This window comes from Anolis carolinensis, chromosome 4, assembly GCF_035594765.1.
Source record: "Anolis carolinensis isolate JA03-04 chromosome 4, rAnoCar3.1.pri, whole genome shotgun sequence".
In the NCBI taxonomy this organism is placed as follows: Eukaryota; Metazoa; Chordata; class Lepidosauria; order Squamata; family Dactyloidae; genus Anolis; species Anolis carolinensis.
Genome location: NC_085844.1, coordinates 12528674 through 12554476, shown reverse-complemented (window position 1 = coordinate 12554476; position 25803 = coordinate 12528674). Strand labels below are relative to the sequence as shown.

Genomic DNA, 25803 nt, shown 5'->3' with positions numbered 1-25803 from the left:
AAGCATCTCATAACAGAAGGACATTAAGATGAAAGGAACATACATATATACAATGATTCTTATTCTTACCATGACCTAATCTCTTTCCAAAAAAACTGCTTTGTATTTTTTAAAATTAGCAGCTGATATAATTAGTGTCCTTCCCAATGTGCCATGGACCCAATCTTAGCCAAGATTGGGTCCATGGCACATTGGGAAGGACACTAATTATATCCAACAACAGTAGTTAAAATGCCATGGTCATAAACCTGACAAAATGGATCCCCAGTAGTGAGTAGTTGAAAACAGAAACAGATACCCTAAAACGCAGTCAAACATTTTGTCTAATTTGGTACATAAAGAAATTACCAACTAAAAAGAAAGGGGCTGACTCAGGCGCACTCACCTTCATGGGCCCAAATATGGCGCTGGAGATCCGATCCATTCTTCATGAAATAAAAATTACAATAGGGGCATTTCATGGCTCGCTTTCCTATAAGCCCTTTCAACTGAACTCTCCTGCCAACAATCTCAGAGATGGTGTTCATTGAAACCTCTGGGATCGAGAGAGAAGGGAAGAAGCAGAGGTAAGTCAAAAATAAATCAGCTTTCACCTTTAGGGAATAGGTCAAAAGTAAGCAAATTATTGAATATTGTTGCTTCTTGGAACTTTTTAGTAGTTTTTCTTTTGCACGATCTCCTCCCAGGTGAGCTTTTTTATAGTCAAAGAAAACAGTTTCATCACTTTATGGCCTTTCCAGCACTAGTCCTGCTTTTGTGTGTCATGAGCTTCCATGGAAACTGATTATTGTAGAGATAAATTAGAATCTAGTTCCACCATTGATGCAGAAACCATTTTTTCCCCAAACAGGAAGCATCCTCAAGTGGGTAATACCTAGCAGGGTAGCTTTGCTAACCAAATATTTATGAGCTTCAATACTCTCAAGAAGGAGCATAACATTTGTTTAAGGTTGCATCTGGGATTTCCAGGGAAGTTGGCAATATCCAAGCAGACAGCTTGTTAACACCCGCAGAAAGCCTAAAAATCCAGAGGTATGGTATAATTGCTAGAAATAATGAAGAGGTAGTATGGCACTGTCTCAGTGGCATATAATCATCAACCTAATAATGGGTCTTCAGGTCTGTAAGTATTCCTTATGAGGGATTTGGAAGAAACCATGGAAACTATGGGAGGGACCAGGGTTTGAAGTGCTTAGAACTCTGGATTTTCTATGTTGTTGCACTCTAGCCTTGATTCACCTTTTCACCCAGCACCACACCAGAGTCTAGTACAGTGTTCCCTCACTTATTGCTGGGGTTAGGTTCCAGGACCACCCGCAATAAGTGAAAATCTGCAAAGTAGGGACACTATATTTATTTTAATATTTATACATTATTTTAGTAGTTATATACTATTTTAAGTCTTGATCAACCAACTGTGTGTTGATAAATCACCTCTTCTCCTCCTGTTGCCACTTGGGCTCCTTTTCTCTCCCTTTGGCTTCTCCTTCCTCCCTTCCTTAGGCTATAAATTGTAATTTTTTATGATTTATAATAGTGAAAAACCGCAAATCAGCGAATCCGTGAAAAGTGAACCGCGAAGTAGTGAGATCATGTCTGACACCTGGATTTCAAGGACTTCCCATGGAGCCTCTCCGAGAGCTTAATTAATCTATTCTTTACTCCCTTCATTCCGAGACCCAATTTGATATTGTGGGGAAACTCCCCATAAAGTTGAAGGCTGATTTCAAGAGAAATTGACCTTTCACTGGTTTCCCTTTTCACCACTGTTGCTAAGGAATGAACATTGGAATCTCAAATATCCTCTGTCTGTACTTCTCTCTCATCTAAAGCCTGCAATTCACCCTGATTACACACAAACTCCTCATTAGGAAACTCACCATTCCCCTCATCTTCTGAGAAATCCCCAGGATCTTGCTGAGTCCCAACACATGTTTCCATCTGCTTCATCATTCCCTTAGTTTTCTTAAGATACTACAATTGTAGAAATTTGGGGATTAAATAAATTTTTCACTGGGAAGGGCAAAATCTTATCCCTTTCCCCAAAATAGTATGATTCACGGGACAATGGTGGATTTTTGTGTGGTCAGTCTGTATAGTACTCTTTAGGCACAAGAGGAGCATGTCTATGCAACATCAGCCCACCTTAAAGGTGACCAGTTATCAAGTAGATAAGTGACAAAATCTCCTTCACACGTTTCCACAAGATTTCTTTCCTCGTACACAGGAATGAGAAAACAAGTTCTGTTTTTAATTCCTTTGAGGTTTCTGCAATTTACATCTCTGTACATTTTCCCTTTTGGGAAACAGGCAAAGCACATTCATAGCAAGTACAAAAGGACTGTCTGGCTGATCCAAAAGATACAAACAACCCATCTAGCTCTTCTGATTTTTAAAGGCCCATGCAGAAAGGCAGAAATTATTACAGTTTAGCTATGAAACTGAAAAATTCATTCTTGAAAATGCATAAGCTCTCAAGACTGACAGAATATATTTTACCATCTTCAAGATTAAGAGAGAAAATGTGAAAATGAGGTGAGAGTATATATATATAATCCTATCATAAAGTAGCAGGTTTCAGCAGAGTCTGCTCTTGTCTGTAAGGGAACTGAGAGAATGTCAAGTACCAAACAGGTCAATGGAGACTGAAGTATGCAAATGGGGGCACATTTGCACAAGACTCAAGTCAGCCAGGTTTGCTGCTGGAAGGGAGGAGGAAGGAGCTAGACAATCTTGCCTTCCCCATATTTGCAACCCAACCAGAAAGGTATTCAATATCCATCACAGTTCTCTGTCAACCATGGAAGAAAGATCAAAACCAAATTGTAATATGAAGATTTATAATGGAAATCTATAAACCATAAACACATTTATTCTGTGCTGTAATGCACAATATTAAGAGTGTGGTAAATATACTACACTCTGTCAATAACTAGATTCCAGGTTAATGCAATTTCTCTTCCCCTCTCATTCTCTCTTTCCATCTCCCTCCCACCCCACACCTTGCATTCTATTTGTTTTCAAAAATGAAAACATTTTTGTAAAAAATCTGCATATAAAATGTGTTTATTCAGGCAACACATATATAAATCAGGTATTCGGACAAACTTCATACAAAAATCTATTTGAAATTTTATGTACCATATATATCGACATTTCATAGGGCAAAAATGATGGATTTTGGTAAGACCCATGGAAGGGTTGAGGGGCATTCTGTGAAGAGGGGTCAGCTACTCCTATCACCATTTTCTTGCCCAGACATTCAAAAAGGACAGAGGTGTCATGGCCAGCAGTCTATTTGGCCTAGTTTGGTTATTGCTGGGGGCAGCAGAAGAGGACTCTTCCCAGTATATTCAGCAAGCTTGGGAAGGGTTGCAGGCTTCAGTGATTAAGAGGTAAGAGCTTCAACTTGGAATGCAATTTTCTTGCTTCTTGGCAGGGGGTTGGACTGGATGGCCCACGAAGTCTCTTCCAACTCTATGATTCTAAAGAAGCCTCTGGGGAACAGCTCTGTGGAGCTTTGTATCTTTATCCAAGACCTTGACTCTGCTGTCTCTGGGTTGGATTCCTAGACTCTGACTTTGGTTTCCTGTACTCTTGTTTCGGATCCTTTTTTAATTCTGAATTCATGGCTCTGTGATAAATGACTTCCTGGCTTTGGACATATGGCCTTTGACTTCAGTTTATATGCCTGATTGCCTGGCTTGACTTCTGAACTCTGACCCAGTCTGGATTCTTGGTCTTTTATGTATTAACCCCGGCAATTGAACTCCTGGCAACTGACTATTGTGTGTTGTTGTTCCTGACCTGACTCTGTACTTCTCCCCTTGTCTTCATTAATTGGACTCTTGACCTTGGCAGAGTTTCACTGTTGTTTGATTTGTGTTGTACAAATCTGTTATTTTTGCTGGACCTCGAAAGACTTAAGAATTTGGTTTTCTTTATAAGTAAAATATGACCCTGGCTTTCCTTGCTTTAGTTTAATTAAACCTCAGCCCTGATACCCAGGCTCCTTGCACATGACAGTAACAGAAAACAACAGAGCCCGACAATGGATATGTAAGCTTCTTTTTGCTCTCTCAGGACAGACTAAGTACTTGCCTCTCACCACTTTACTCAGATATGCTTTCTTTTCTGAGAAGAATTATACTGCAGTACTTTCAGTTTTTGGTTTGAAGTTTCGACTAAAATTTCAAGACTTATATATGAGTATATGCAGTATATGTTTTTTTTTTTTCAAAAAAAATGTGGCAATGGAATGCAACAGATTTGTGACTGAATACACGGGAAACTCACACCCAAAAGATATAGACAGATTTCAGTATCATTGGTTGCAGGAGAAACAGAGTACTAGTAGCACAATTAAGATTCTGAGTTCTGACTACTGGCTCCAAAATTTACCCGCTTCCCCTTTTCAGAAAGCTGCTGATGGCATAGAAGTTGAGCCAGTAAGTACCTATCCCTTCCACTTTGTTTTCCAAATAAATCTAGTGTCAGTCAGTCACAGACAGGTGCAATGATGGTCTATTACACAACTAAGGGCATGCCCCATGATTAGGCTACATTAAAAACCATTAGCGTGTCTTATCTTACCTGGGTGGTTTGTCTTTATGTGTGATTTTATAAGCCGGTCTTCAGAAAACGATTTATCACACACAGGGCAGGAATAACTCTTTTTGTCCTTTAAAGAAATATAAAAAAGAAGAAGATTGCATTATCAGTTCATTGACTTGATTACTGAACTCATTACACACTGAAAAATATATGGCTCCCAACAAGGTGATAACAGGAAGGCCCAATTTCGGCTAGTAGCATGAAATGTGAGAACCATTATCATGATGAGGCACACTAAAGGAAATAACAAAAATTAGGCTTCAATACCGCATTGTTGATTATGATTCACAGTTTTTATCCAATTCAAAGGAAGAAATCTGCAATGTAATTCCATACATGATTTGATTTACATGTTCAAGAAAACAATGCAGAAAAGTGTAATTTGTCTATTTGCTTCTGGAGATTGAACAATGCTGTCTTTGGATCACAAATATGGGGTACACATTATCATCCATCTCACCATTCTTTATTTTTCTTTTGTAGTTGCTGTCATTGCATTCCAGAATGGAAGTATAGATTTCATTTTCCTCAAAGTGGCTGGATACGAGTTAACAATTTGGGTAGACATATGGTCAAAAACAACATATGCTGAAACCAGAACAAACCACACCATCCCATTCTGTTCTGTATGTAGATCCAGCCAGGACAAATACTCAGTCACAAATAAAGTGAAATATGAATTTATTTTTAAAGTTGGTTACTCTTTTTTCTTTTGTAGTCAATCTATATATATATAAATGTAATGTGCATTTTATTATGGAGTAAACAACAAAACCATTGAACCAAATTACACCAAATTTGGCCACAAAAGACATAGTCATCCAAAATATGTATTTCAAACAAAAAAGAAAACCTAGAAAAATAAAGTCCAAATTAGAGGAAGAGGAAGAACTGTTTTTTTCCCCTTGCTGCCAGTTAGAAAGGTATGCTGCCACTTCATCTCCTAGCAACCCACTCAGCTACACTGGCACCCAGGGGACAGGCAGAGTTCAGTTAGGCCTCTTCCACACTGCTTATAAAATACAGATTATCTGATTTGAACTCAATTATATGGCAGTGTAGACTCAAGGCCCTACCACACACCTATATAACCCAGAATGCCAAGGCAGGATAATCCACAGTATCTGCTTTGAACTGGATTATCTTGAGTCCACACTGCCATATAATCCAGTTCAGTGTCGATTTTATACAGCTGTGTAGAAGGGGCCTGGTATAATCCAGTTCTAAGCAGATAATATAAGATTATAAATATAATATATAATAACTACTGTGGTATAATTATACAGAACAATAAAGTCTCTAAAATCAGGACAATAAATAAAGAGCAACACTCTGAAAACAGGGGAATTCCAGAAAGGAAACAACCAGGGCCAGCTAACACCTCCCAACAAAGGATTCCCCCAGGCAGGAAGCAGCCAGGCTTTAAAGCTGCAAGGCCATTAAATGCTAATCAAGGTGACTAATTGAAGCATTCATACTTGCTGCACTGATACTATTCATTGCTATTCAACCTGGCCAACCAAGAATTCCGCAAGGTAGAAAGCGGCCAGGCTTGCAAGCAGCAAAGCTATTCAGTGCTGTTCAACCTGACTCCAGAAAGGAGGGAGGGGAGGTGGTTCCTTCCACCCTGATACTGAGGTCTGGATGTGGGGCTGCCTGGTCGTGACTCCCGTGAATGAATGCAAGGCATTGTGTGTGCGAGGGAGGGAGGGAGGAGGAGAAAGAGAAGAAGCATGCACGCATGGAATTTCGGCTCCACACAAAAGCAGGCATTTGTGTCGAGCTGAATTTCATGTAGGGAGGGGGCTTCTTGATTTGTGCTTCTGAAGATACGAAAGAAACGGTAAAAACTAATTTTGTGCACATGTCTAATTATTAAAGGCTAGCATATATCCTGGAAGCTGTATGAAAAACAGAAAGTTACATGGCCACTAAGAGAATCTAAGAGGAGCTGTGATGCACGAGTGCATTTTATGCTCTAGCAGTGCTTTATTCCCAGGGTTATGGACATGGCAACCCACAACCCAGTAAGGGCTTGGGGCAAGATCTTGAAGTGATGAGGTTGCATAATCTGCTAGAATAACTGTCACTTCTACTGACAACAGAAAACCCCAGCCATCAGAAAACCACCTTACAGCCTAAAGGGCCAATTCACAAGCCACTGGACTGCTAGTTATCCTGTTATAAGTTCATATCTTGTTTCCATTCACACTAGCATTTAGTCTGTACAAAATGAACCCACTGGAAATAGTTTAGGCTGTGTTGGGAACTTTGCAACAATAAAAAACAAACACTGCAACAATAATATATAGAACAACAGAGCCTGACAGATATGTAAGCAAACCAAGTTAGATAAAATAATGTCATACTTAGAAATGGATCCAGTAGAACAGTAAGGGTAAACCAATTTGAGACAGTAAGAACTAGAAGAACATATTACACTCTTAAAGAGGTGAATGTATGGGATAGAGCAGGTTTCCAAATTACAGCCTTGCTGCTTGTAGTTTCTTCTTCAGCTCAGAGTTCTTTCCAATCTAACAAAAGGACTACCTATTCCTACATTCTGTTAATGTAGTGGTCAATCAATTGCTTGCCAGGCACCCACTGGCAGAACACAAAGCTACTACAGGAAATGAGACATACAAGAAAAGCCATAGGCTTCTTAATAGTTTTTCCTAGACAACTGCAGCTCTTCAGTTCAATCTGGTTTTTGAACCTTTCAGTACGCACTGCCATTATTTGAACAACAGGTAAGGAGTATGGTTTTCTTTCAGTACACTTTATAGCACTTTCATATGTCATTTTCCCCTTTCTGTCTGAACTTATGTGTACACAGATACACTGAGAAATGTTTATGGCCCACACCTGGCATAATTCAGTATAACAGAACTGCATCTTGGTGAACTCCAACAAATATTAGGAAGGTCCCACTTTCTTAGGTTTTCAACTATTATTGGATTATGACCTGTTAGAATCACAACCTAATGGGGATTATGACCTGTTAGAATCATAACCTATTGGGTAGCAGAGTTTCAGAGGTGTTCCTTTAGTTTATTGGGTAATGGAAGAGCACTAGGCACATAAATATCTTGTTTCTATTGGTCAGCAGATAAAATAACATGTTTGTTTTTCTCATAACTTCATGTATTTAAATATACAAGTAGATATCTTGTAAGTTTAAAACATTTCAGTTTGTATCTTTAACTTATAGTATTTAACAGTCTCTTCAAAACTATGTTGCTCTGTACAGCTCTCTTTCATAACAGTCTACTTCCAAGGGATTCAAGCCTCAACTGTCTTCTAACTCCTAACACTGGTTTCCGTATTCAAACAGACTCAAGCCTCAACTGTCAGGGCTCAACTATCATCCTCTTAAAACTGCATTCTAAACAGTCACATGATCTGCAGCCCCTCCCACTGCTTTAAGTACATAGAGCTAAGAAAACTACAAACCAAATAAGACATACACTTCAGGAAATAAACCAACACATTATAAAACAGACAAAACATTAACTAGAGGCTTGAGAAGGTTGCTATCTTTAACAACTACACCATGTATTTTACAATTTTGATAATTAACTGCTTGTGCAGAAGGATCTTTTAATAGAGGATATATTATACTATTGCACTCATGATTTTGGTTCTGAATTATTTTATACTGTTTTAAATTAATTTGTTTAAAACCTTTTAAAATTATGATAATTAGTTCTTAGATTTCTTTTATTTCAGAGCTGGAAGCTACCTTGACTTCCATGTTGGGAGGAAGGAAGGATAATTAGTAATCAATAAATATTGACGTAAAATAAGGGGACTGCTGTTGTCAACACATGTTGGCTTTGTCTATTGCATTCCACTGACTGTCTATCTGTCTATTTCTCTTTGCTCATATACACAATGTGGCCTGAATAGTTCAGAAAGCAGAAAATGAATATACAACTCTTCCAACATATTATAATTCCAGAGCCAACATGGTGAATTTGCGATTCTAACTGCATTCTGAACATATGGAGTTAGTTCAACAAGGACTCCTGGGAACTCTAACAGGCTAGAAGAGACATGCTGTTGCACTTCTGCAAATGCCAAGATTTGCTTCCTCAAAAAGCAAATTGCCACAGGAGGCACAGAGATAAAAAAAAAATGCTCAGGCCTTCTGAAGGAAGAGGCAGAATGCAGAGGAAATATTTTTTCCTCTGCACACGTAAATGGTAGAAGACCATCTCTGCTATTTGTGAGGCCTTCTACACACTACTAGGTTTACGCAGCATGGGTACAGTTAAATATATTTCCTTGGCCGGCTATTATGTCAGTAAGAGAAAAATTCCAGTGCTGAGCTTTAATAAGAGCATACAAACATCTCAATGGGACTGGTAGTAAACTTTAAAGCATCTCCAGATCTGTAGGTCCTTTTTCAGTGGCATTCCAGCATTTTGAACATGACCCTTGGCATTGCCTCGCAGAAACAAGAGGATTACAAACAAGCTCATGTTCAAAAGATGGTTGATACCCACAGGGGAACAAAAACATACCATCTGTATGGACCATTTGATACAAATCTGTTTTCTCTTGTTTTTTCCTTGTTACATACTGAATACCTGTATGCCTACACAGTTCAAATACACTGACTCAGATGGCCTTTCCAAGGAGAAGCAGATAATAAATGAAAAAAAATATTATTGTATTATTATTAATTTCAGAAACAAATACACCCCACATGCGCTAGACACGTAATTTAATCCAGCAAGACAATTAAATTGGGAAGAATGTATTCTGAAAAAGAAAAGAGGTGACCAGTCTTTAGGAATAGGAAACCTGAAATATTCCATATGAGAGTATCAAAGAGAAGAGGCAAGAAGGAGATCGAAATCATGAAGATTGGCAAAGTAGGTTAGTAGCAATACTTTAAAAGCAGCTCTCTCAACTAATAACTTCCCTGAAATATGCCTATGACAACTTCAGGAATCATGCAGAGAATGCCTGGCAAAAGCTGCCTCCTTTAACAGTAAAGTGAATGTGGCAGATTTTCTCAGCGAGTCTCTGTCTTTTGGCACTTTTGCAGAATAATCCTAGAACTGCTTGGAGAAACCTGTTACTGCGTTAATCCTTCAGAGTAACCCTGTCACTCTTCCAATCAGCCTGAAGGAATTTCTTGGTCTGAGACTTTGCATTCCTCAGCCTGTTCAGGTAATAAATGGGTAGTCCCAAAGAAAGCCTCCATCACAGATTGGAGGCTCATCCGGATGCCCTTGTCATAGATGGTAACACAGACTCAATGACCCAGTTGGGACTCTGTTACAATACACTTCTTGTCAGTTTCAGTATCTGCATTTTCCCTGGACACAGAGTGCTCATTCAGCCCAGGCTTTTAGAAATCCTGCCTTTTAGAAGACTTTCTGAAGGACACAAAACAGGTAAAATGTCCAGTGAGGACTTCACACAGAGGAGAAAATGCTTATCTGTATTTCTGTTTTCCTTACTAGAGCTGGTAAACAATGACTAGACTGGAGTCCTTTTAAAACACCACAATTACAATTACAAACGAGGAGTGGTGAGCATGGCGGCTGGTGGGGCTCTCTGATCTCTCTCGGAGTGCCTGTCCTTTCCAGCGGTCCCGAAGAGCGATAGCTCCGACCTTACTGGTGGATCGAAGCCAGAAGGATTGCTGAGCCCACAGGTTGCCAAACCGACGGCCGAGCGGGCTTTCCCTTCCCCTCAAGGGAAGGGAGCCCCCCGGGCCCGGCACAGGCAGCCGCAGGGCGAGCAGATCGCGGAAAGGAGAACTGAGACTCCGGCTGGGGATCTCAGGATAACAGCCTGCCGGCACCGCATTTTTAAACAGACGAAAGGAAGAGCTATGCAGCTCAACGAAATGTAAGCCTAGCGAGAGATCTCAAGCATCGAGGCACCAATCTACACCCCCCCTCCAAAAACCGCTTGGACTAAGAAAACTACGGAGAAAAGCAGCCCAGGGAGCAGCGCTCCGGAAGGCAAGGAACGTTTATTTGTGAATTAATTCTGCAACTAATCAAACTAGAAACTGATTCGCAGAAAATACATAAAATATAGCTAATGAACTTACGGAAAAGTAAAATTAATTTTGTAAATTAAATGGAATCAATAATATTCAATGTCATTCAGCAATACTTAATGCTTATTCTGGGGTAAACAGAAGGAGACGCCATTGCATTCAAAAAAAAAAATAATAATCAAAGAAAGAAACGGACTAACCTTGAAAGAGACATTGTTTTGACTACGGGGAAGCTTTGTGTAAACAAATCCGGCTACAAAGAATCCGCCCACGAGATACAGGCGAATCAGGACCCAGACGCCGAGGAAAGGTAGAGAGAGGGAGAGACGGGACGTGCAGGAAGAACAGAAAGGAGGGGGAACTCTCCAAGAGAGAAAAGGGAAGCCGAAAGGGAGAACACAAAGGGAGACGGACACATATTCCATCCAAAAAAAAAAAAAGAGGGGGGATCTAAGACAGCAGAAAAGAAGAAGGGCGGAAGGGACGTGACGGAGACGGAACCTATCCTCAAAAGGGCGGAAGCGACGTACGGAGAGACGGCGGGAAAGAGGAGAATCACAGACAGAGAGGAACCGGGTCAGCAGAAAGGGTCCCATCCTGGATCGTAAGACAAAGGGGCAAGCTTCAGAAGGACTATAGAGTGGGTACAGTGAACGGAAACGCTGAAAAAGAAGACTGGGGGAAAGAGAGATTTGTGGATGGTGAAAACTGGGTCCAGAACCATAGATGATAAGGAAACTGATTTGAATATAGATTTTGCCAATAAGACTTACGTAACATAAGGCAACACAATTACCAGACAGATAGTGTCCTATACACATAAAGGTTAATTAAGAAGAAAAAGAAAGAAATATATATATATATATATACACGTCTTTCTCCTTTTTTCTTTTTTTGTTTTGTTTGTTTGTTTGTTTGTTTGTTCGTTTATTTTTCTTGTTTTTTTTTTTTTTTGTGGGTTAACTTTTGTAAATAGCTAAACATAAAGAAAAGGAACTATATATTATAGTTATAAGTTATTATAAGGAGATATACAGGAACTATATTCAAATAGATTTCAATACCAAAGATCAACCATCGGCGACTACAAAATATTAGCAACAATAATAATACTGTAAATAATAATATCAATATTTCTTTTTTCTTTTTCTTTTTTCCTTTTCTTTCTTTTCTCTTTTTTTCCTTCTCTTTTTTTTATATAGACATTTACATTTTTGACCTTTTCCCGAGTAGCCGCCAATAATAATAACACTGTAAATAATAATACCAACTTTTTTTTTTGTACAGACATTTATGTTTTTGACCTTTTTCCGAGTAGCAGCCAACCAAAAGATGGCCGCATACAAGAATAAGCAGGAGGAAAAAAGAACAACTGCACCTGCGTTTGGCACGATAAACATGTCAAGAAGAAACTCCCTCCCGGAGGAAGTCACACTAAAAGATTTAATGAGAGAAATCCAGAAAATCTCCGAGAAACAAGATGCCTACCAGAAACTATCAGACGAACAGATACTAACACTAAGGAAAGACTTCACTGAACAACTTGCCGCAGCCAAAAACGAAATTACCAACGAAATTGGGGAGATGAAAAAAGAAGTGGATACTCTCAGACAAGAAATCCAGGAAATAAAAAGCGATAAATCTAAGATAGAGAAAACTCAAGGAAGACTACAAACAAAGATGGATAACTTAGAAGTCAAGAGCCAAAAACTGGAAATTAAACAAGAACTATTAGAACAAAGAGAATTAGAATTCCAACTAAGATTTAGAAATATACAAGAAGAAAACAAAGAAAACATAAGACAGATAATAACCAAAATAACAGCGGATTTATTACAGATTACAGAAGAAGAAGCAGACGAGAACATTGATAGAGCATATAGGATTACAACAAATTTTTCCAAAAGAAACAAAGTCGCCAGAGATGTCATCGTACAATTTGGAAGAAGGAGAATTAGAGACGACATTTTGAAACGTAACAATTTGAACCCAGTACTTTATAAAGGAAAGAAAATAGCTATCTTAAAAGAATACCCAATGTCAACACTGACGAAGAGACGGAAGTATTTGTTCTTGACAGAAGAGCTAAAGAAGCATCAAATCAGGTTCAGATGGGAAAGAACGGAAGGGATCATGGTATCTTACAAGGAGGAAAAATACTGGTTGACCACTGAAGAGAAAGCAAAGGACTTTTACAAAAAATTGAAAAGAGAGATGGAACCTGAACCAATGGAACATAAAGGCGCAAAAGATAAGAAGAGAATCAGGACAGAATCACCGGAAAAAGAAGATATACACTTTGGATTGGCAAAGACGAATCTGGAGGTACTTAAGGAAGTTGAAGATGAAGAAGGAAATAAGATGCTTCTCAAATAATGTTAATGGGATTAACTCACCCAATAAAAGAAAAAGGATCTTCAACCAAATAAGAAAAGGCAACTACGATATAGTAGCCCTCCAAGAAACACACATCGCACAAAAACATGTGGCGCATTTGGTCCAGAAAAATATTGGAAAAGAATTTTATGCCTGCGCCCCAGAAAAGAAAAAAGGTGTAGTTATTTATGTCAACCCAAAAATACCGGCTCAATTGGCGTTCAAGGACAAAGCTGGAAGAATAATTGGAATCCAAATTACAGTTGAGAACCAAAGAATATTGATATGCAACATTTACGCACCGAACGGCCCCAAAATCGACTTTGTGGAGGAATTAAAAGATTTAATATCCAAAGAACACTTCGATGACTTAATGATAATGGGAGACTTCAACGGAGTAATGGACTGTACAAAGGACAAGAAAAACGACTCCAAAAAATACAGAGACAAAAATTCTGGCAAACTTCCGACCTCATTCATAAATTTCTTACAAGATTTCAATCTGCAAGACTCCTGGAGAATTCACCACGGGTCAGAAAAAGACTACACATTTTACTCGGACCGACACCAAAGCTGGTCCAGGATATATATGGTGCTGACTACAAACACATTGACAACAAAAATTGCAAGAATCAAAATATTACCAAGAACTCACTCGGACCATTGCCCAATTGAAACAATACTATACCCAACCTCGAGACAAAGGAAGTGGCGCCTGAACGATAATCTATTAAAGGAAGAAGAAGATATAAATAAGAATAGAGAAATCCTTAAAGAATACTTTGCTATAAACGATATCCCCCAAACCTCAATTCAAACGGTATGGGATGCGGCCAAAGCAGTAATGAGAGGGCATTTTATTAAACAGAATGTGATAAGAAATAAAAAAAGGAATGAAGAAATGAACAGAACAATGAATGAAATCAAGAAGTTTGAAGAATTACTGAAAAAGAACCCCAAGGATGGAAAAAGTAAAACAGAGCTGGAAAAACTTCATAAACAAAGAACTTTTCTAGAAACAGAACAATTAGCGAAGGAACTTAAATTCATCAGACAATACCATTTTGAAAACGCTAATAAACCGGGCAAATGGCTTGCAAGAAAAATAAAGAAAAAGAGACAAAACCAACATATTATTAAACTGGCTGCAGAAGACAAGATTTATACAACGGATGAGGATATCAGTACCCAATTCACCAAATTTTACAAAAAACTCTACTCTAGAGATCAGATCAAGAGAGAAGACATTCAACAATTTTTGAACTTACAAAGATTGCCGAAAATAGCAGATCGATACAGAGAAGAACTAAATAAAGAGATATCAGACCAAGAAATCATCACCGCTATTAAGAAAGCTGATACAACCAAAGCACCTGGCCCGGACGGCTTCACGGCAACATTTTACAAGGTTTATAAGGAAGAACTACTACCTTACCTAAAGAGACTGATGAATCAAGCTCTGACTATCCAAAAAATCCCGGACTCATGGAAGATGGCTAACATTATAATGATCCCTAAAGACAATTCGGATATAACGGATGTAAGAAACTTTAGACCAATTTCACTACTAAACTTAGACTATAAACTTTTCGCAAATATATTGGCGGACCGATTAAAAATTTTCTTGAATGACTGGATTAGAGAAGACCAGACAGGATTCTTACCTAAAAGACATCTAAGGGACAACGTTAGAATAATCGTCGATATTATCGAATACTATGAAAAGAACATCCAAAAAGAATGTGCCCTGTTGGCCTTAGACGCGGAAAAGGCCTTCGACAGTGTGAATTGGGATTACTTGATGCTCTTAATTAAGGAATTAGATATGGGCCACCACTTCACGAATGCAATAAAGACAATATATGACCATCAGGAGGCCAAAATAATAATCAACGGAAGGGAGACAAGAAACTTTAAAATTAACAAGGGGACAAGGCAGGGATGCCCTCTCTCACCCCTGCTATTTATATTATGCTTAGAGACACTTCTGAACAACATAAGAAACGACAAAACCCTGACAGGAACGAAGATCAGAAAAGATGAATTTAAAGTCCGTGCCTTCGCTGATGATTTGATTTGCATTATAGAAAATCCACAGGAGAATATAGAGAGATGGATGACAAAAATAGAAGAATATGGAAAGGTCTCAGGACTGCGGATAAACAAAAAAAAGACTATGATATTGACTAAGAATGTCTCCAAAAAAGGTCAAGAAAAAATCAAAGAATTAACAGGCCTCCAGGTTACCAACAAAATTAAGTACTTAGGGATAACCCTAACAGCGAAGAATGCCCAACTGCTGAAGAACAATTACGAAACAAAATGGAAAGAATTAAAAAAGGAGATGGAAAAATGGAGATATCTAAATTTATCCCTAATGGGTAGAATAGCAACTATCAAAATGAACATACTCCCCAAAATGTTATTTCTTTTCCAAACAATTCCAATATTAAGAAGTCCACAACTATTCAAGAACTGGAACAAAGACCTCGCCAAATTCATCTGGCAAGGCAAAAAGCCAAGAATAAAATTTTTAAATTTAACGGATGAGAAAAAAAGAGGAGGATTCGGCTTACCCGACTTAAAACTATACTACGAAGCCTCTACTTTGGTATGGATCAAGGACTGGGCCAACCTAAAGAAGACGAAGATCTTGACATTAGAGGGATTCGACCTTAGAGGGGGCTGGCATTCGTATCTGTGGTACGATAGGAAAAGAATTGAAAAGGGCTTCGGAAATCACTTTATAAGGTCAGCCCTCATCAAAACGTGGGAAAAATATAAAAATAGAATGCACCAGAAAATACCTCTATGGGTATCACCGTTAGAAGCGATTCAAAGAAGAGAACTAGCCTGGGAAAAATGGCCGACGTACAAAGATGTGTTACAAAAAGTAAACGGTAATTATACTCTAAAGAACCAAGAAGAAATAAATAAAACATTTAAGAATGTATCCTGGTTCCAATACAGGCAACTTAAAGAATCTTTCAACAAAGACAAAATAATAGGCTTCAAGGAGAAAGAATCCTTTTGGGACAAGATAATTCATTTAGAAAAGAAAGAAATGGCAAGGATATATAAAGTTCTATTAGAATGGTCGACGGAAACAGAAATGGTAAAGGACTGTATGACTAAATGGGCCTCCAACATAGGTCATCCAATAAAAATGGAGGATTGGGAAAGAAATTGGAACAAAAGACTAAAGTACACATATGCATATGAAATAAAAGAAAATTGGTATAAAATGATGTATCGCTGGTACCTCACACCACAAAAATTGGCAAGATGTTATAAAAACCTAGAAAACAACTGCTGGAAGTGCGAAACTCAGGAGGGATCCTTTTTCCATATGTGGTGGTCTTGTAAAATTGCAAAAAAGTTTTGGACAAAAATTCATGGGAAAATTCAGGAAATATTAGGAATAAAATTCCAAATGAAACCAGAATACTTTCTTTTAGGAATGGCAGATTTTGAAATGGAGCTAAGCAAAGACATACTATTCAATTATATGGTGACAGCAGCTAGAATGATCTATGCCAAAAATTGGAAACTGAAAGAAATACCCCAGATAGAAGACTGGCTTTTGAAATTGCTAGACATTATGAATATGGACACTTTAACGCAATACCTCAAAAGGAACCAAGGAATACCAAAAAAATCAGCCGACTGGACTCTACTGAAAAAACATATTAAATAACAAAAGAAGAAACCCAAATTTCTAAAAACAAGATTAATATGACTAATTGGGCGGGGGTATTAAAGACAAGACATGTACATCTTCAGATGAACATTTGGTCTTTATTTTTCTTTTTTTTTTAACCTCGATGCAAAAGATCGGAAGCGGACAATTCTTCCCTCCCACTTTTGTGGGATAACTGTTTCTTCTTCTTCTTTTTTTTTTTCTTTTTTTTCTTTTTTCTTTTTCCTTTCTTACTTCTCCCCTTGCTCTGTTTAGGTTTGTTTTGCCTTGTTTAGGTTTGTTTTGCCTTGTGGTTGTTTATATATAGGGCTTCACCCCCATCTTATTTTCCTACTTTCCTGTTCCACTTATGTTCTCCTACTTTCAATGTAAAGAAAAATAAGTACAGATGGACTACTATGTATGCTAAACGGAACATAATGTGGGTTTGTTTGTTGAAAAAAAAAAAAAAAAACACCACAATTACATGAGGGAATGCATATAAACTATTTTGCCATGCCTCTGGAAGGGCATCCAGGATAGTTGAACGTAAGTATATTTGCTGATGTCTGAATCTGCAGTGATTCAGAAAAAGCCTCAAAAACATAATTCTTATCCTTGCCAAACAATTTCATGGGGTTATGGGGCGGGGGGATTTTACACAGGCCTTCTATTTTACATCAACACCAACAAAAAACACAACTAACAGGTTTCTAGAAACCTGGGTCACAAAACTAGTGGTCTTTATATTATATTAAGTTTAACAAATCTGTTAATCTTCAAATCCTACAAGAAGACTAGAATATTGGCTGGGGGTATAAACATGTGCATATTTTAGAAATATGAATGTATCTGTACATGCAAACAAAATGCTTAGTTTCAGTCAAATATTCAAAAATGCTTATATTTACAAATGTGCACACAGAAAAAAGCACGCATTTACAAAACAAATACAAATTGCTTTTTTTGCCAGTGTGCAAGAAATTGTGTATTTCTTTGTAACGGGATATGGAGAGTGAGTGAAAGTCCAAAGTGGGTGGAACAAGATGGAACAAACTCTGAAGAAAAAACCTAGAGAATCCAATTTTGACAGACAAATGGATTGTTTAATGAGACATTTAAGACCCAAGCATCTTATTTCAACTGTGTGGCTACTCTACAAAGGGCAATACCACTAAGTAAAGTTCATTTATTCAAGTTTGGCACAAAGTAAAGCTGCTACTCCAAGTCTCTGGGGTGTTAAACGTTTCATCAAATTTCAGTTTCTTCTGCTACACTTCCAATCTCTTCTCCCCTTTTGTTGCCACATGCATTTCCCTTTTGGCTTGAAATATTTTGTTACATTTGTTCCTCATGAGTCTGAAACGGAAAAGCCTGTAATGTCAACCTGGTGAAATGTATCTGAGCAGGGGAAACGTTTTGTATAGTTTTCTATATATTCCTGCAAACTGAGTTCACGCAGCCCTGCAAAATGCTGCCCCAACTTTAGAGCATATTTTAAAGTGCAATTAATGAGGGCCACTTTTGACTCCATGTTTCCCTCCTTACATTTCTGAAACTGCATGACTGAAAGCCAGTAAAACCCTGTAGCAGGGGAGCAAACAGATCCACGTTTGCAGCTTTCTGTGCCATGTCTATTTGACAGCACATTTTCACAGGGAATATTTACAAGTGCATTGAACTGCTTTGACTGTCACTTAGGGATGCTATTAATGAGGATTTTGGATGAGAAACCAAATCAATGCTGCAGCTTTGCTGGCTCTTCTATTCAAGCCTTGCAAGAAAAGAGCTTCAGACTTCCTAGATTACAGGATCTCCACAGCAATGTCTTCTATATGTTTACCTTTTCATGTACAATGACAAAACAAAGAAATTGAATGCCAGAAACTTAGAATAAATGCGATCCCAAACACAACTTGCTTAATGGCATGATGCAGATATTCCTAAGCCTCATCTCTTCTGTTTGGAAGAATATTGAAAGCTCTCCAATGCTTTGAAAATAAACAAACCTTACAGGGCATATCAAATTAATTTGTCAGGAAGAAGGTATCTAGCCCAAACTTCTTTCTGATATCTTTGTGCACGGAGTTGTCTATTTTTAAAACACAGTGAGCTTCAGAATATTTCTGTTGTCAAAATATTAACTCCTGGTTATGCTTTGCACTTGTGTCAGAAGTGGGTTAACTGGTATCATTTTTGTCCACTTGCAATTGTTAAGGTTTTTTTTTTCTCAGATAGCTAAGCTGCCAAAAAGATCTGTTAACCAACTCTAAGCTTTTGACACAAAGATGCATCCATATCCCAACTGAGAGATGACTGTATGAAATAACTTTTAGGAGAGGAAATCCCTTGAGGACTAAGCCAGGTTCCAAGGCCCTTTCACACGAAACAATTATAGCATCACGATTGTGCCAGAGCTGCATCCCGTGGAATCCTGGAATATGTAGTTTGGTGAAGCATTAGAACTCTTTGGCTGAGAATTTCAAATGTGCCCCACTTCTCAGTTGCAAATCCCAAATTTTATAGGATGTCAGCGTTGCTCTGCCATGTGAAAGCTCTCCTAATGATTTCATCAAAATGTAATGTGCTTCTTGAGTGCAGAAACATAATCTGATGGTCAAAGGTTGGCATGCTGGCAGAAATTCTGGGCAATGCTACCTTTTTATGGGCAGAAAAGCATCAAAGGTATGTTTCTGTTCACCAGGAAAATCTTCGGATGATACTATTACTATTATTATTTGCTTTGCCTAGCCTAATATGGCATCCATTTCCCACAACAGAAGTCTTGAGAATATATCCAGTTTTCTTTCTCTTCGCTCAGGTAAACTTCAGAAAACATCCCTGCTATTTTAGGCTTTAACACTAAATTCCTGAATTACAAATGAAGCTATAGGTTTCAAACACGGGGAGCCGAGTGCCTGGTGAGAAATCAAACATGAAAAATAAAAATCAAGAGTGTGACCCAAAACCAAGTTCAGTTTAACTCTGCAAAACAAATTTAACTGGGAAATGATTCTCTAAGTGAAGCAAAATACCAATAAAAACCAGAAGATAACACTATGTGTATTTATATAAGGACGCCTTCCATTTGCTTTAAGCTTCCTGCTGCTTTTTGGAAAGCTAGCCTGTGGCTTCTGAAATCGCAGTAGCTTGTCAGAATAGTAGAGAAACTATTTTGTTCTTTACTTAAAAAGAAAAAGAAATGAATTCTAACTGCTGGAGATATTGGCCAATAGCCGACCTCCTGTCAACATAAAGCAGATCTAGAAAATATTAGATGTATCAGGTTTAGCTCATGCTTTTAAGAGAACTGCGGTAACCAAACCTGGAAACAGATAAGGAGGAAAATGAATAGTGAGAAAAACGTCTTTTGTTCTTCTGAGATGTGGGAGTTGAAAGTCTCATATGAAAAGACCTAAACAGAGAAGAAATTTAATGTTAACTTTCTAACTTACCACCTAATTTTCCCACAGTTACAAGTTGTTTAAAGGACCAGTGAAAGGCTGAATACCACCCATTAAGATAGAAAAGACAAAAAGTTTCAAGAAAAGGAAAGGAGAGTAACATCTTATATATTCTTGGTCTATTAAGCTACTATTACTAGTTTTTCCCAAACCTATATCTCATTAATAGTCCAGGTTAGAGAAAATAACTCACCATTCAGCCCAGAATAAGCCACAAAATATGTGTAGCTGATCAGAGTATATCTTATAAAGGGCTTGAATACCAGACTAAATAATGTGGAGCGCTTGTCAGGACATGGCTAGTACCGATGTACTTTTAAAAAACACTAAACACAACTGACCAGAAGGTTAACAGCAGAAGAAAAAATCCACACAATTTCCATGGGATCTATCACTTTCTGCCCATTTTCTATGCCCTGTCATGGTCTAAGGTTGATCCCAAATGGACATGGTGGTACACATCAAAACATCCCAGCAGATTGAGTAAGAACAAAAACCATTCATGCATTCAATTTCATCTGTATCCAGTAGATACCGAGGCCATCATTCTAGTCTCAAATCAGTTTGCAGGGCAATTGTGTAGACAATCCACATTGGAACTGGTTCCGTTTACTCCACTAATTTGGAATTAGAACAGTCCTTGTTTAGAACAGTCCTTGGTCTGTCACATCGCAATGATCAACCAAATTTTGTCACTGCAGCTACAAATCAGCAAAGTATAGAAGTGGATGGGTGAACTACATAACAACACACAAGCTGTCTATACATTTCTTATTCTCCAAAAGAAGTAGACACTGAATTATGCAAAATATGCAATTATGCAATTCAAATAGATGCTACTTTTATTATTACATAGTGTACATGAAGGGTTGTTCTTCAGAGACTCTGTTCTTTAGAAGTCTACCAGTACTATAGCACTATTTTCCTAAAATTCAAATTTTCTTGTGTCTAAAAATAGGACCAAAAATGAAAAATGTAAAGCAGAAACACATGCCTACATGGCTAAGACACTAATAATACATTTGAGAAATCTAGGAAGCAGATTACAGTAGAATTGCACATATAACTGACACAAGTCACACAATGGGAAATAACAGTCCACTTTAGCTTGAAACTCTTCACAGAATTTAGCAGAACAAATTGTGTAGAGCTTTAAAGAAAAATACTTGCTATAAATCACACTTACCAGGTCTGTGTGCACTTTCAGATGGGCCTGCAATTTGTATTTATCGGGCGTGGAATAATCACAATCTTCTGTGGGACATTTCAGCAAAATATTACTATGTTTCTGAATGACATGTCGTTTGAGACAGTTTTTGGTGATGGAGGAGTAACTGCACTGAGAACAGTAATAAAGATGCTCTCGAGTGTGAGTACGGACGTGCATGTCATAATGTACCTGGTACCAGAACAGTTTTCCTGAAAAAAACAATTTCAAATATGGACAAGGTTAATTCAATTCATTTAAATGTGCTACACTCAAATATTGTATAATGGAAAGAATGCCAAGTGGGATTTTGAAAGAACAGTGATTCAAAGGTCTACTATACCTTGGATATGGGAAACTGTTTTGTAAACAGAAAGCTCTATGATTTGGTTAGCCATATACAGAACACTGTGATGTAGAATGATAATTTTACTGTTTTGACAATTCATCAGGAAATAAATGTGTTTTACTCCAAATAAAAATAACACCACCAAGCCATTCAAGCTTTCCCACTAAGACTTGTCCCCCTTCCCTGCCCAAATTCAGCAAATTCCTCACCACAGTATTCGCATTCCAAGTCTCCATAGACCTTCCTGATCTTTTCACAGAGAGCTGTGTTCATTTGCCGTTTTTGCAAACTGTCCAAAATCTGCATAAAGGCTGCTGCTCCAGTTCGATTCTCAGAAGAAGCTGGGCAAAAATCAGATTTGTCAACAACTGCTGCACTGGACTCAGAGGCAGGAAGTTGGACAGTAGTCTCTACCTCTTCAGTTGTTGCCACATCTGCTTCCTGAGTATTAAGACAGATGGTTTGGCCTGACTCCTCAACATCAGGAGCACACTGTGGAACTTGGCCATTCACATTTATATTAGCGCCCCCCTCTCCTGAAAGTGGAATGACTTCATTGTGAGTGTTTTGTGAGGGGTCAGGAAAGACCTCGCCTTCTTTCTCCAGGAGGATCCTTTCTTCAGCCAATTCAGAGGAAGCATCTTTCTGTAGGAAGCCATCTGGCACACTATCGGGGAAAGCATCCGGAGATACTAGTTCTGTTGAAGATGAGCACAAGGCATCCGCAGTATCTGCAACAGGAGGGGCTTCAAGATCTAAAGCAGGGGAAGAAGTGGTTTTGTCCTTGACACCAGAGTTATCATGTTGGCTGCCTTCCACAGCATTCAAATCACTGGTGCAAACTGGTTTCTTCAGTATGCAAAGTTCCTTAGAGTTTAAAAGTGAGAGTTCAGCTGCAGTCTGTGACAACTCCTCTCCTAGGGCTTCCTGTTGGATGTCCCCTCCTGGTTCCAGTAAGCAGAAGCTCTGGTTGATAGAACTGTTAAAAAGAGAGGCCTCTGGCAAGTCCCGGTGGGCTTCCTTGATATGTGAGCGGAGCCTGATAGAGCTGACAAATTTCTTCAAGCACTTGCTGCAGACATACACAAAAGGGTGCTTTCGGATGTGAAGCTCAAGGGCTTGGTACTTGGTGGCTCCATGACCACACAGCTCACAAGCAAAGGGCCGCTCATCCCCATGGACCAGCATATGCCTGTCACGATCGAGTTCATTTTTGAACTTGCGCTCACAGATATGACAGTCATACAACAGTTGCCTTTTGCCCTCCCGGGTCATCAAGCGAAGCTCGTCAAATACTTCCTTCACTTTTTTGTCTTGCAAGTCATGGGCTTCTTTGATATGCTTGATCAAGTTCTTGACATCCGAGTATTTTTTCTTGCAGAAACGGCAGTGCTGCTTGATCTTCTTGTGCACTCTCTCTACGTGGACTTTGAGATGGCCTTTGCTCAAGCAAGTAAAGGGGCAGTAGTCGCATGCAAACTTCTCTCCCGTGTGCTTCCGGAGATGAACGTTCAGGTTGGCCTTGATGGCACTGGCGTAGCTGCAGAATGAACATTTGTAGGGCTTTTCATTGGTATGGATCCTCAGGTGGGCCTGAAGAGAATGCTTGAATTTGAATACCTTGTTACAGTATTCACAGGTAAAGATTTTTAACTGAGTTGCACTTAACCTAGAGAGAAACCAGAGTTTCAGTTACTCACAGTACTACAGAAAAATACAGCCTGCAGTGTGACTCTGATCCTGGTTCTGTAAATGCCCAGATTTCCCATTAGAAAGGAAAAGGAGAGTTTTCTTCATAAATTGTACTTAATCCTCTTCTAATGTGTAATAGCTGAACTCCAGGGTTCGAATCCCAACATAGTCATGAAAATCCACTTTGGGCAAGGTATACTCCTTCTGCCTTAGAAGGAGGTAATGACAAATCCCTTCCAAATAAATCTTACCAAGTAAAAGCCATAACTCAAAAGTTATCTGAAGGTACAAACAGCAACAGTTGGTGCTATATCAAATTCCAAGGAAATAGAAGGCAAGGAAATCTTTTCTTACTCCTCAAGAACTAGCTAGAGAGGACTGTCAAATCTTTTTAGAGAGGACACAAGAGTTGAGGTCTTGTTGGTGCCTTACACTTGAGTACATCCCCTTACATATGCAGTTTAAGTTAAAGGTGAAGGTTTCCCCGACATTAAGTCTAGTTGTGTCTGCCTATGGGGGGGTGGTGCTCATCTCCATTTCTAAGATGAAGAGCTGCCATTGTCCAAGGATGCCTCCAAGACCATGTGGCCGACATGACTGCATGGAGCGCCATTACCATCCTGCCAAATGCAGTTTATTTCTTTGGTTATTATGCAGCAAACATACTTAATTCATGATTACATAAGTTGAGCTTCACAAATGAAACCCTTTCATGTGAATCTAAATCCTATTGTTTGTATTAGAGTAGGGAAATTGCATCAATTGGATTTACCAGTATGTTGACTTGTCATTCAACTTCTGACTCATTCAACTATTGATTCAACAGGTCTACTTGGTTGGATCCAAACAACAGGATTCCGGATACTCAATTGAACATAGTATGTATAACTGTTTGTAAGTGCCTTCAGTGTATCATATTATTCATTGAGATCAGAGAAACAACTGGTGTGAATGCCTTACTGTACAGTGTGAAAATGAACACTCACGCCGGCAGAAACACAATGGGCTGAACAAAGCTGCATTCAGAAGGATGATATAGCCCAATCACTACCTAAATATGTGAGTGCAGAATTACATTATCCAAGAATGATCTAGGACAGTGTTTCTCAAACTCTGATCTTCCAGGTATTTTTGGACTTCAGTTCCCAAAAATCCCAGACAGCTTACTGGCTGTTAGAAATTGTGGGAGCTGAAGTCCAAAACATCTGGAGGAGCAGAGTTTGAGAAACACTGATCTGGGATATTGGTCGGTATATTTCACAGAATCTTGAAAATCTACAGAGCTGTATCATAAATGTGTATGCTCAGTCCTTACAGCTTTGAGAAGAAAATGCAGAGCATTTTTTCTAACGAAGCCTCTGTTCTCAAATTATCTGAGATTATGTTGCTTTTTTTTCAGTTGTAACCGCCAGTGGAACATGGGAGGTTAACTTCTCAAGCTATATCTTTGCAAGCACAGACTGAGAGAACCTTGAATGGTCTGAATTGTAAGGGAGAAAGAAGGTCATATACGCCTTGAAGAAGTTACTACATGAGAAGTGTTGTGGGTCATGACTCTCTCAAGATATAGCCAACTGTGCTTCCCCAGATGATCCTTCCAGGGAAAAGGAAACCTGTTTTGATCATCCTGTTGATAACTTGCTGCCACCTAGTGCTTATATCAGCCCATTGCATTTCTCACTAACCTCTTCTCTCTTGTTCTTCAATCTGCAAACAAGAGATGTGTCTCTTCAAATTGAATCAGATGCCTCAGTGGTTCTCAAACTTTGACCTTCCAGGTGTTTTGGAGTTCAATTCCAGATACCACAACCACATTCGCTGATGGCCAAGAATTTTGTGAGCTAAAGTCCAAAACATCTGGATGCCCACAGACTGAGAAGGACTAACAGATTAACCAAATTAGCTGGCATCCTTTAAGGGACATGTGTTATTCTGCGTCTTCAAACCACTTCCTACTTACAGCAACCCTGAAGGCAAATTTGTCACAAGGTTTTCTTAGCAAGATTTATTCAGAGAGGTTTTCTTGGCAAGATTTGTTCAGAGAAGGTTTACTTTTTCCCTCCTGAGGGTGAGAGAGTGAGTCACCCAGTGAGTTTCCATGGGCAAGTGGGGATTCAAAGACAGTATTCAGAGGCATAGTCAGGCACTCAAACCACTACACTATGTTACCTCACTGTTAGGGACATATACATGCCTACGTTTCCCTTACGCCTGTGTATGTCTTGTTTTGAGCACCATGGAGGTCAGTATTTCCTCTCCCGTCACTTGAAGCAGCCAAAGCTCCCTTCCCCAACTTATGCCCCAGACTCTAAAGCCACCCATTATAGCAATTCTGTCCATCATGGAGAAGGACACAGGATCAGGAAAGTATCCAGTATGTCACTATGGTCAGGTGCC

The 25803-nt window shown here is 38.8% G+C and overlaps 1 protein-coding gene across 5 annotated transcripts in view; it reads right to left on the bottom strand.

The window, feature by feature from the left end:
• Positions 1-25803, bottom strand: part of zfat (zinc finger and AT-hook domain containing) — a 156931-nt gene that overhangs the window by 58166 nt on the left and 72962 nt on the right. For all 5 annotated transcript variants that reach the window (XM_062980005.1, XM_008108189.3, XM_003219389.4 and 2 more), the window contains 4 exons: positions 21924-23383; positions 21345-21577; positions 4594-4681; positions 386-535 (listed from right to left, as the gene is read on the bottom strand). In XM_062980005.1, the coding sequence (XP_062836075.1) occupies positions 386-535; positions 4594-4681; positions 21345-21577; positions 21924-23383 (1931 nt within the window). The remainder of the gene's footprint in view (positions 1-385; positions 536-4593; positions 4682-21344; positions 21578-21923; positions 23384-25803) is intronic.